A 12,658-nucleotide genomic window follows, 5' to 3' on the forward strand; every position below is an offset into this window, starting at 1 on the left:
GAGGGGACACGTGTTGGGGGTGGGTGGGTGGGGTCAGAGGTCAGTGCGGGGCGGACCTCTCGCCCCGCACAAGCATGGCGGCCGCGCGCGGCGCATGCGCACCCGGCGGCCGCGCGCGGCGCATGCTGGGAGGTGCGGCCTGGTCGGGGCGAGCGGCCATGGAGACCAGAGCGAGAGGATGAATAAAGGTTGGCTGGAGCTGGAGAGCGACCCCGGTGAGTGCGCGGGGCGCCGCCTCCCCCTCCTCCTCCTCCTCCCCCTCCCCCTCCCGGGGGGGCAGAGGCTTCCGATTCACTGCGTTACCGTCCCCGGCGCTGAGCCTCACAGCGTTACAGCGTTACAGCTCTCATCGTGTTACAACCTCCAACATTACAGCTCATAGTGTTACAGCGTCACAGTGTTACAGCATTACAGTGTTACAGCATCATAGTGTTACAGCATTACAGTGTTACAGCATTACAGCTCATAGTGTTACAGCATTACAGTGTTACAGCATTACAGCTCATAGTGTTACAACCTCCAGCATTACAGCCTTCATTATACAGCATTACAGCATTACAGTGTTACAGCATTACAGTGTTACAGCATTACAGTGTTACAGCATTACAGCTCATAGTGTTACAGCATTACAGCTCTCATCGTGTTACAACCTCCAACATTACAGCTCATAGTATTACAGTGTTACAGCATTACAGTGTTACAGCATTACAGTGTTACAGCATTACAGCTCATAGTGTTACAGCATTACAGTGTTACAGTGTTACAACCTCCAGCATTACAGCCTTCATTATACATCGTTACAAGTCACAGTGTTACAGCTCATAGTGTCACAACCTCCAGCATTACCGCTCACAGAATTACAGCCTTCATTATACATCATTACAACTCACAGTATTACAGCCTCCAGCATTACAGTGTTACAGCTCACAGTGTTACAGCCTCCAGCATTGCAGCCTTCATTATACATCATTACAGCTCACAGTGATACAGCCTCAGTATAGAGCATTATAGCCTCCAGTGCAGGGCATTACCGCTCATGGCATTACAGCCTCAGCACAGGGTACTACAGCCTCCAGTAGAGAGCATCACAGCCTTCATTACACATCATTATAGCTCACAGCATTACAGCCTCTGGTACAGAGCATTACAGCTAATATTACTGGAGTCCTGTAGCTCAGTGGTTTAGAGCATTCTCCTTGAAAGCGGGAGACTTGGGTTTGATTCCTGGACAGGGCTAAACATTGGGCAAGTTTCCTTACTCCACACACCTCTGTTTACCTAACAGTAAGTAGGAACACGGTTGTTAGTCGATTGGCAGATCGCTTTTCCGGGGGTAATAATTCCTTAAAAGAAATAATAAATCAGCCACTCAATCCACGACTATTTGTGGGACATTGCTGTGCGCAATTGGCTGCTGCGTTTTGCCCACAAATATACAGTCAATTCAATTTACAGTATATTCTGTGAAGTGCTTTGAGACGTCTCGAAGATGTGATAAGATGCTAGATCAAATGCAAAGATTATTATTATTAGTCTCCAGTGCAGAGCATTACAGCTACGACACACAGTAATACAGCTCCAGCATTGTTTGTGGAAGGGGTAGGCTTGGTGGGCTATATGGGGTTTCTTTTTCTATGATTTATGTTGTATTTTCTTACACGTATTGGCTGATATTGGTCAAAAACAACTTGCATTTACTGTATAGGATTCTCTTGTGTAGGAAAATGTCTGGAAGCTGCAGTTTGTATTCATGGTTTCTCTTTGTTCTTGATTTCAGGGCTCTTCACCCTACTGGTAGAGGATTTTGGTAAGTGCCCTGTTTATCGTGTCCACTTTGATCACAAAGAGTTTCTAAAAGCATAAACAGTGGACATTATTTTCCAGAGGCCCTCCCCATGCTTTGTTCTTTATTGAGATTATTTGGTGTAGATTCATGTTGGGACGGATGTTAGCTGAAGTCTAACTTACACAAAACATTGCGGTAGCAATCTTTTCATTGTGTAGTGGAATCTTTTCTATTTTTGCTACTCAAGTAAAATAATATGTGTTATACTAAATAGTAAGGCAATATTTTTCACTATTCTTAGTCAACCAGGCACCTTGACACATGCGGAAACATCTCACCAAGCTTAGGAGTATTTCCTGTATGTGGAATGAAGTGCACATTTGCTCCCTGAAGGAATGCACATTGCTTAACTGGAGAAATTAGTATTAGGAGCAGGTTGGGGACTGCAGAGGGTGTTAGTTTACTGCTGGAGTTCAACCAGTTAAAACCGTATGCTAGTCCAATCTGTTTTCCATCTGATCGTAAATGTCTGGCAAGCTCCTGCTGCTTGACCAGCTCGGACCACCCTACACCCGTTACATCTTTGGTTTACAGGGTGAACGGAAGCTGAGTGGGAAGAATCCCTGCTCCCAATGACCAGTCTGCCCCTCCGAGTCCTGTCAAACAGCCAAGCTTTCTCGTCTGTCATCAGCAATGCTCTGGTGTACTGCAGATCCACTTTATTTTGTTAATATATTACTGTGTGGATATAAGACATTCAGAAGTAGAGGTACACTTTTGCTACCTTTCCAAACACCAGAATTCAACTAGAAAATGGCATTGAACCTAAGATGGGGGAAAATACAGGGACTTGGCAGGATCCTATAGCTGTTCACATATTTGACATAAAGAGCTTGAGCAGCAAGTTTGGCGATTTGCTGAAATAAATGCTTTGCTTATTGTGTGCGACAAATTGTCGATTTTTCTTTTCTTTGCAGGTGTGAAAGGGGTTCAGGTGGAGGAGATCTATGACTTACACTGTAAAGTCCAGGGGTGAGTCCAGTCTGTTTGCCGTCTGGTAGGAGATGGACATCTTTGTGAAACATTGATTTTTAAATCAATACGTAGACATTTAGAGAATTAAACAACTACTGTTTTTCCTGTTAAGCAAGTCTTACAATAGGTGTCCTTTTGGTAAGGTGATGGCTTCATTTTTAAAAGAAGTTTAGTGCGTCCAGTTTTCTCCCCATTGACATACGCCTCTGCTCCTGGTCCTCTGGGTTGTGTTCCATGGGAGCCCTCCACCATGCTCAAGTAACCATTGTTCATGTGAGAGCCATGACAGTGACTTTTACCGACATTCAGGTGACTAAAAACTGGCTGTCTTTCCTCCCTCTATCCCAGGAAAGGCTTGGGCCAGTTTAGCCTTCCCCATGTACCCCCTGGCTCAAACCAACAAACTCAGGATTCGAGCTAGTCTCCCAGTCCATAAGTGCACCCAACTATTCATTACACCGTTGGGATCTGCCCCCAAATGGTTTCTATATAAACACAACTTGTTCTTGAGCTAATGATATTGTTCAAGTAATTACTTGACCATTGCAATTCTGATATCCGTTGTTCTTCCATCTCCAGCCCAGTGTATGGGTTCATCTTCCTGTTCAAATGGATTGAAGAGCGCAGGTCGCGACGGAAGGTGACGCCACTGGTGGATGAGACGTCTGTGATCGATGAGGAGATTGTTAACGACATGTTTTTTGCTCATCAGGTAATTTTTGACACTACGAGTGTTTGCTTACCTTTTGGAATTGGAAAATAAGGCAGACGAGGTTCTCAACAAATTTCTGCTATGCCAATATGTCTCTACCCACTGGAACTCCCACCCATCTAATCAAAATATTTTAATCTTGTTTCAAAGCTGATCCCAAACTCGTGTGCGACTCATGCCTTGCTCAGTGTCCTTCTGAACTGCGATGACGTGGAATTGGGTCCTACTCTCAGCTGGATGAAAGACTTCACTAAAGGATTCAGTCCAGAGGTAAAGATTCCTACTGAGAGTATGCTGCCGGACTAAAATTTGAATGCATTTTTTTGAAGATATTTTTATGAAATGCTTTGTGCCAAAACTATGAGGAATTTCAGATGGCAGTTGGAATGAAAGTGGATTCACACTAAATTTATTTGCCAGGTGCTGGATTTTCTCAAACAAATTCATTCTAGGTCAAAATTCAAAGTACTGAAATGCTGAAATTCAAAGACAACATTATGTCGTGTGACTGATTTTGGACCTACTTATTAAAGAAAAAAAATCTGCACTTAGATTGGAGTAAATATGACAGTTCTAAAGTGTGACTAGATTAAAATCTGTTTAGGCACAGAATCTGAAGCCCACAATATGTTTGAATGAAGCTCGATCGAGTGGTCACTGGGCGAATCGTGAAGCTACTTTTGCAGATGTTTTAGGAATCTGTAAGTGACCATTTGTTCCCTTCACAGAGCAAAGGTTATGCAATTGGCAACGCTCCAGAACTAGCCAAGGCCCACAACAGCCATGCCAGGTAAGGTGTTTTGTCTTCAGAGGTGCTTTTTCTCCTTTTCTCTCCATATTTCTCCCCTAACATTGAGAGCCTGTGATCTGCATCAAACGTGTAAATAGTTCTACCTCTTGCTTGAATAATAATAATAATCCTTGCATTTGATATAGCACCTTATCACGTCTTCTAGACATCTCAAAGCGCTTCACAGAATATACTATAAAGTGAATTGATAATATGTTTTGTGGGCGAAACGCGGCAGCCAATTGCACGCAGCAGTGACCCACAAACAGCCATGGATTAAGTGACACAATTATTTTTTTGAGGGAATTATTACCTCCGGAAAAATGAACCTTCAATCGACTAACAAACGGCTTCCTATTTACTGCTAGGCAAACACACAACCCAAGGAAACTTGCCCAACGTTTTGCAGTACCGTGAATCGAACCCCGGTCCTCTCGCTTGCGAGGCGGGTGCTCTAACCACTGAGCTACAGCACTCCACATGAATGGATGTGAATCAGGCAGAGATTTAATAGTGATTTGTCAGACACAATATTGTTTTAGACAACAATGCGAGCTTGTTCATTTTCTAGGCCGGAACCACGACACCTACCAGAGAAACAGAACGGGATCAGCACAGTGCGGACCATGGAGGCCTTTCACTTTGTCAGCTACGTTCCCATTAACGGTCGACTCTTTGAACTGGATGGGTTGAAAGCGTACCCCATCGACCACGGTATAACTTTACTGTGCATGGTCTTACTTATTAACATAAGGTTTGAATCTATATTGTTTCATTTGTTGAGCGAGTTGAACAAAAGTTTGGCTCCGCTTCCACGAGGCGCTCTGATTGTGGAGTGCTTTCTCACACCTCGCACAGTGTGTGCTCTACTGAAGATTGAGGAACTCTTCTGTTTCCAGGGCCATGGGGCGAGGATGAAGAGTGGACAGACAAAGCGAGGAGAGTTATAATGGAGCGAATAGGACTCGCGACTGCTGGGTAATAATAATAATAATCCTTGCATTTGATATAGCGCCTTGTCACGTCTTAGAGACGTCTCAAAGCGCTTCGCAGAATATACTGTAAAGTAAGTTGACTGTATATTATGACTGTGAATGAAAACTCTTGTTGCAGAGAACCGTATGATATCCGCTTTAACCTGATGGCAGTGGTGCCCGATCGAAGGATCAAGTACGAGACAAAGTTGAGCCTTCTGAAGATGAACCGGCAAACAGTGCTGGAGGCGTTACAGCAGGTACACTGATCATGCGTTCAGAGCCGATGTCACGGGTTAGATTTGGAAACTCGCGCCCCAGTAAAGGAAGGACGATTTTCTGTTGTATTGCAATCTTAGTTGGTTATCAAAACATTGTTAAGTAAATGACTTGTCTTTTCTTCCTTAAATTCCGGATGTAACTTTAAAAAAAAATATTGATAAGCCATATCTACCTGTTTGATCGCTTGCTTAGCAGGCTCCATCCCGTCCCACCATCGGCGGTCGGGCCTTCAGCCTCTGCCTCCACCCTCTGCAACTCCATCCCCATAGTCCCATCGCCTCGCTCCCTCCCTTGCCTCCTTCAAGGCACGTCTCAAGAGCCTCCTCTTCAACCACATCTTCGGCCACCCTCCTCCGTACTCGATGATGTCCCGTGCATTTATTGTTGGAGATCAGATTCATGAAGGCCAACAGCTCTTCCTGAATACCAGATGATTTTAGTCTCCAACCTTCCCTATCTCTGTTTTGCAATGGTCCAGCACATTTGTGGGCTCAAGAAGCAGTGAGATTGCCAGCATGCATGGGATGTCATTGCACATTATGCTGTTGTTTCGAGACTGGGGCTGACAGTGAGAGGCAAATGCAGGTCTGAGGTCTACTGGCAAAGGAGGTGCTCTTACCAATGGCCCAAGGAAGGCTGTATCTTCTGGCCTGTGGTTGGGACAGTAAAGTCATGGCTACTGTCACCTGCTGATCCATAGCTTAATCCTTGAATCAATTGACCCACTAACAAAGCAGTGATTTAGCTCGGCTGTTACTTTCACACACAGCTTTAACATTCCTGTATTTTAATGGACTAATTGTTCTCTTTCCCTTCTCACTTTTCTTCCTTTCTCCTTCTGTCTTCTCTTTTCCTTACCTCCCCCTCCAACGTTCGTAGACGGTAAGTTACTGCCGTGAATATTTGCCAGGCATTCTTTCAAGTAAAAGTAACTTCGAACTTACATTGCAGATTTAATAAGTTTCCATTACTAGCATGCCAGCGCAGCACATTTGTATAGCGCCTTTCACATCAGGAGGACATGAAAGGCTTGGATACGGGAATGGGTTTAGTGATAATGTTTTGCTGCTGAAATTCCAACAACATAAAAATATGAGTTTAGAGGAATAGCTACTTCCCCAACGGTTCTTCCTGGGAAAATAATGATGGATAAACTGCAGTTGCATGTTCTTTCCCACAGCAATGTCCCATTAGGAAGGTCAAGGCTGATATGAGTGGCTTCACTGTGCTAATGTATGTTCTTTTTGAAGTACATGCGTCTTGCTGAATTCAAGACAAGATAATCTGACAATAGGGCTTTCATTTCTGTATTTTGAAAAAAATATAGATCTATGTTCATCCAGTAGGTCAGTTGGTATTTGTGTAGTTGAACCACACAGACTAGGAAGATCCCAGATTTGATCCTTGGTTTGTATTGAGTTAACTGAGTGACCTTGGACTAGGGAGGGAAAAATCAGCTGGATTGCCTGCTTCTTATCACTATCCAGTGTCTCCTGCTGGAAAGAGTGTGTGTGTGTGTTTGTGGGAATGTTGCATGTGTTGAATGTTGAATGGGAACAATATCAGGCTTGGCTGTGATGCTGACCCCCCCCCCCCCAAGTCACAAAGCTTTATATTGCCTTTACCTACAAAAATGCACAGTCATTACAATCTGCAGTAAATCCTGAGAAACAGTTTTGGAGACGTTTCAATAATGTGATAAGGCTTTAGAGCAAATGCAAGTATTATTATCATTGAGGTATATAATGGTAATCCTGCAATTTACCCATACAGAGTACTGTATGTTTTTTGGTATTTATTCAGCTAGGTTCGTCTTACCCATCAGGGCTTTGACTTGCAGGGTTGAGGAAATATCTACACCCTAAATCTTACCAGTGAGCTAGACAGGCTGGTCAAATATCAACAATGCCTGGGATTACTGCAAACCTGCTTGGCTTTGCCAGGCATGTCTCCTCAGAGCTGGTTCAATCCGGGGATAATCCCATCTTTTCCTTCCTTGTGAACCATGCGTTCCTCGGGTAACCGTGTTAACTCACCTTGCATTTTGTTTTTTGAAGCTAATCCACGTCACTCAGCCGGAGCTGATCCAGACACAGAAACCCCAGGAGGCTCAGGCCATGGAGGAAGCGAAGCAAGCCTTAAAAAAACCTGCAGCTGAAATCGAGGCCGTCAAGACCCAGCCTGTCCAGGACACTGCACAGCCTGGTCAGTATTGAATTAACTTACAAACGTTTGTTTTAGCTACAGAGCTAAAACTTGTCGGTCCTAGCAAATGGTTGTTCACTCGCGGGTTCATTGCCTGTCTGGTGTGAACACGTAATAAGCTCCATTCTGTATTTCAGGATCCACTGAAGACCCTGTGGCCCAAATTCAGCCGATTTCCACAACCAGCCCATCAAGCAAACCCAACGTTCCAACCAAAACGCCAGGTCCCAGCACGAATGGACCACAACCGTCCCCCAGTCTTGTTCCACAACGTCTTCCTGCTTTTCTCGATAACCACAACTATGCCAAGTCACCAATGCAGGTAGTTGATTCACTTTCTCTGCTAACAGTTCACAGTCCGACCTAATACCATTGATCAGAGTTCAAAGAATTTGTCCCACGAGTGAGCTTGTGATGCCCACTGCACGGGTGAGATTAAATTCTTTGGCTAACAAAAGTAAGTGTCGTCAATATTCTTTAATAGACTGTTTGTAAACTGAGTAACTGCATATACAATCCCACTGGTTCAAGCCAGCGTGCTGAAGGCCCACAGCGGAGCTTAGTTTGGGGTCTTGTTCGGTAACGTTAAATTTGGGTGTTGCTTCTTTGCAGGAAGAGGAAGATCTCGCCTCTGGTGTTGGCCATGGCCGAATACCAGTCTCGCAGCATCACCATTACTTGAACAATCAAGTCGATGATGACTACGATGAGGAAGATGAGGATGATTGTCACAACACAAACACTGCTGTCAGGTCAGACACACACGCTTGCACCAACACACACACAAAACTATCAGGTCAGACACACACACATGCTCACTCACTCACACACACACACACACACAGCTATGCGCCAAAAAGAAAAAGTATTCTCCTACAGTGCTTGAGAATTTAATGGGATTTTCTTTATTTATGCTTTTGGGGTAGGCTAGAGGGGCCGAATGGCCGACTCCTGTTCCTAATTCGTATGTTCTTATGTTCTTATGTACAGGTATAAAAAGAAAACCAAATTATTACAGGAGCAGAGACCCAGTAAACCTAACGAGCAACTTTCCCTCCTTCAACCCAACACTATCAACGTGCTGACCGAGAAGCTAAAGGAATCGCAGAAGGACTTGTCTCTTCCTCTCTCTATAAAAACCACTGCGGGTGGTATCGCTGTCCATTCCCAGCCTTCGCCAACCCCCAGCAATGAGAGCACAGACACCGCTTCAGAAATCGGAAGTGCTTTCAACTCTCCCCTTCGCTCCCCCATCCGGTCGGCGAATCCCACCCGCCCTTCAAGCCCCGTCACCTCTCAGATCTCCAAAGCGTTGTTTGGGGAGGAGGAAAGCCTGTCACGAGTGGACTGTATGCGCTATAACCGAGCCGTGCGTGACCTTGGGCCGGTTGTTAGTACGAACCTTTTGCATCTCGGAGAGGGAGGAGTGCTGCAGACTCTTGGAATCACCGGTAGGTGTTCAGTAAATGAAGGGAATTCAATTCTTTAATGAGGATGTAAAGAGCCTTTTTTTTTGACCAGTAAGAGCAAGGATTGAAATGAATTTGGGGGGGAATGACTGGTGAGGGCAAGATCGGGCTTGGCTCTGTGATATCATACTTCATGGCTATAAAATATCCTCCTGAGTTGAACTGGCTGTACAGTGTAGTGACTATCACAATTTACGCACAATTTCTCGCAAACAGCCAATGAAGCAAATGGCCAATTTTGCCGAAGGAATGTTGCCAGGACACCATTTTTAAATAGGGCCCTGAGATCTTTATTGTCCACCTGAGCAGGCAGACCAGAACTCAGTATAATGTCTCATCTGAAGGCACCTTCAACAATATGCCATACCCCCAGCACTGCACTGGAGTACGAGTTCAAAGTCCAGATGTGGGCTTTGAACCCACGATCTTCTGACTCCACGGTGAGAGTTAGGAACTGAGCCAGGCTAATGCATGCCCTGTAGACTGTGAGCCAAAGCTTTACCAGGCTTGTCACAATGGTAAGCTATGACGTTACCACTGATTAAAATTTTTTTTTAATATAGTTTACAAGTTTCTTTGAAACTGTTCGCCAATTGTACCCGTTTCCCCTGAAAACGTTCAGTAACATGCTGTTTGGCTTATCAAATTTGACTGAATCTCTTTATTGCCACCGTTTCAGTTATAGAGCAGCAGAAAACAGACGGTATTAAAAGATCACCGTTGGCTCACAGCGGAGTCAGCCCCAGTGAAATCAAAATGGAAGACGGTAAAGAGTCCTCAGCATTGTGTGACCGGAAGGAGAGATCGCCAGTGAGTGGGAACAATGAACCAAATGTTGCAGAAAAATATTCACCAAAAGTAGGTTCCGAATCTGCGGCCGGCTATGTGGCAATTACAAACTGAATCAAAGATGTAGGTTGTTCCTGATCTCCGGCTTCGCTCTGTATCTTTGTCGTAGTCATTGCTCTACATGGCAGTCTTACTATAGTTTTGTTTTATCTGGAACCGACGTTAACATATCACATGAGCTCAAGGCACTTAGGAGTCATAGAAACAGGAGGAGGCCATTCAGCCCCTCCAGCCTGTTCCGTCATTCTACAAGATCAAGGCTGATCTATACCTCAAGTAAATAGTTTTTCTGTACATACTCTTATCGAATCCCTTTATTATTTTAAAAACTCGTTCAACAGACTTACTGTTGATTCTGCTGTATAATCTAATACCCTTCTACACAGGGGTGGGTTAGAGTAATTGGAGGTAGATTACTGCAAGATTTATCTGGGAACAAAGACAACTGAAAAAGGGGTGGTTATCTCGCCTTCCTTCATTTCCTTTCACTAATTATGCTCTCTGTATTTTACAGGAGTTGCTGGCATTGCTAAAGTGTGTAGAGGCTGAGATCTCCAACTACGAGGCGTGCCTTAAGGAGGAGGTGGAAAAGCGGAAAAAGTATAAGGTAAATAGAGTTTGTCTTCCGTGAGCAATGCAGATTAGAAATGTTACAGGTTTGAATCATTATCACGTGCTTCAGTTAGCTGATCTCTGCAGGGATAGTGCTTGGATTTCACTGAGCTTCCATGGAGGGAGAATATCATCCCATCATTTCAAACTGTTGGACGTTATTAAGTAAGGTAATGGATTGCTTAGTTGACGGTTTGTTTTTTTTTAAAAAAAACTCTTGTTTCCAATTAGATCGATGATCAGCGAAGGACCCACAATTATGATGAGTTCATCTGTACCTTTATCTCCATGCTGGCTCAGGAAGGTAAGAGACTGGTGACAGGCAAATGATCTGACTCACAGTTTCCTTCGAAGTCGGGAAGGAGACGTTCATACCTGGTCAGTGTACCATTAGTTGCAATCCTCGTGCAGCTCAAGTACTGAGTCCCAGCGCCCTGGGCTGTGAGGGAGCTGTGCAAGTGTAATTTGCTGTTGTTGAGCATTAAGGTCACAAGTATCCTGTCTTCATATGAACATAGGACGTATCCAAGGTTAGTCCTGCCTGTAACTCTGAAGCCAACTATGCGTGAACTCATAACTTAGCATTGTCCAGTGAATCTGACTCAAGCGTTGGTCTACGGAGTGAATGTTTTACATCAATTGTGACCTGAAACTCAAGCTTTTACGAACCCAATTTTAAAATCTGGATCTTTGTGAAAATCAGCTCATTTCAACTGACATTTACCGATTTTTTTCATCTTCTTCGATGACTGACTGCTCTGTGTGTGATTTGCTGCGTTGCTGACGTGTGGCTGTTCACTTTACCCCCTAGGAATGCTGGCAAGCCTCGTGGAACAGAACATATCTGTTCGCCGGAGGCAGGGTGTGAGCATCGGACGTCTCCACAAACAGCGTAAGCCAGATCGGCGGAAACGCTCCAGACCGTACAAAGCCAAACGGCAGTGATATTAAAGACTGACTGCACATTAGCACGGACGTCATGCTTGAGCACCCAAGCATTCTCTGCGAGTGTCTGACAACAGCTCTTGGTCCTGAGACCATTTGCTTCAGGCTGTCTGTCCCCGGCAGAGGACAGATAATTACACTAATGTTGGATCTGGCTTGGAAAAGAAAACTGAGGATGGGAGCGGTAGAATGTCAGTGAGTCAAGGCTAGTGGTGTCAAGGAGACTGTTTTCTAAACGTGGACCACAACAAAATAGCACAAAGCTGACCACCCCCCCCACCCCAATCTTCTTATTGCCCTTACCAACAGAAGCATGACAAACTACACTGGGAGGTATAGCCTTGATCTGGCTTCTATTGTGTACGCAGACTGAATGAACTGCTTTTATTCCATCTGATCCACCCACCCAACCCAACCCCTGGGTGAGCAGTATCCCTCGTCATTTCATTTTGGGGGGTGGGGGAACACTTATTTTGTGGACAGGGAAAGGACAACTGTTCTGCTGTTACAACCCTGACACTGACTGATTGGATTGAGGGCTCAGAAGGGAGTTGGTTGCTTGAAGTTGGCTGCGACACATGTAGAAGAACACCGAGGGTTTGGATACTCGCTTGGGGTATCTTTGTTTGGAGGTTTCTTGTTTGAATTTTGAATTAATTGCCAATTTAAATTAAAGAGCACTTTTTAAAACGGCTGCATTGAGCAATAAATTGAAACAAACCTGAAATGAAAGGTACAGGGTCTTGAGCTTTTCTGCTGCAATATTGGGTAATATGACTGACTGCCCGGATCAGCATTAGGTCATAGAGGTTACATATCTGTGCTGTTAGCTCAGTGCAAAAGTACAATGTATTTTGGGGTGAACTGGAAAGGTATTCCACCTCAGGTAACCCAGACACATGGCTTGCAGTCAGGTGTGTAGCAATCCAAGACAGTGTTAGTGATTGTCAGGCTTGTTTGGCTCATCAATGAGACCTAAACCCAAGAGAGAGGGCAGTA

At 44.6% G+C, this 12,658-nt stretch overlaps 1 protein-coding gene across 3 annotated transcripts; it reads left to right on the forward strand.

Annotated features, from left to right (window-relative positions):
* Positions 1-125: 125 nt before the first annotated feature.
* Positions 126-12,391, forward strand: bap1 (BRCA1 associated protein-1 (ubiquitin carboxy-terminal hydrolase)). Of its 3 annotated transcripts, none has more exons than XM_042339658.1 (18): positions 126-215; positions 1,778-1,807; positions 2,764-2,818; positions 3,401-3,533; positions 3,684-3,803; positions 4,262-4,323; positions 4,895-5,037; positions 5,223-5,301; positions 5,437-5,557; positions 6,459-6,461; positions 7,637-7,784; positions 7,922-8,106; positions 8,397-8,536; positions 8,775-9,235; positions 9,933-10,111; positions 10,617-10,709; positions 10,946-11,018; positions 11,526-12,391. In XM_042339658.1, the coding sequence occupies exons 1-18, from the start codon at positions 179-181 to the stop codon at positions 11,657-11,659; spliced, it is 2,196 nt and encodes a 731-aa protein (XP_042195592.1). In that variant the 5' UTR covers positions 126-178; the 3' UTR covers positions 11,660-12,391. The 3 variants fall into 3 exon arrangements, with proteins under 3 accessions (XP_042195592.1, XP_042195595.1, XP_042195593.1); XM_042339661.1 differs by having other exon boundaries at positions 9,933-10,063; XM_042339659.1 differs by lacking the exon at positions 6,459-6,461.
* The last annotated feature ends 267 nt before the right edge of the window (positions 12,392-12,658 follow it).

The sequence above is a fragment of the Callorhinchus milii genome, unplaced genomic scaffold (genome assembly GCF_018977255.1).
Source record: "Callorhinchus milii isolate IMCB2004 unplaced genomic scaffold, IMCB_Cmil_1.0 Scaffold12, whole genome shotgun sequence".
Lineage (NCBI taxonomy): Eukaryota > Metazoa > Chordata > Chondrichthyes > Chimaeriformes > Callorhinchidae > Callorhinchus > Callorhinchus milii.

What these genes read in the sequence shown, in the direction of transcription:
- bap1 (XM_042339658.1), top strand. Translation starts at nt 179, where the DNA reads ATGAATAAAGGTTGGCTGGAGCTGGAGAGCGACCCCG. An exon ending in TTACACTGTAAAGTCCAGGG is followed by an intron (nt 2,819 to 3,400) that starts GTGAGTCCAGTC and finishes TTCCATCTCCAG; the next exon opens with CCCAGTGTATGGGTTCATCT. An exon ending in ATGCCAAGTCACCAATGCAG is followed by an intron (nt 8,107 to 8,396) that starts GTAGTTGATTCA and finishes GCTTCTTTGCAG; the next exon opens with GAAGAGGAAGATCTCGCCTC.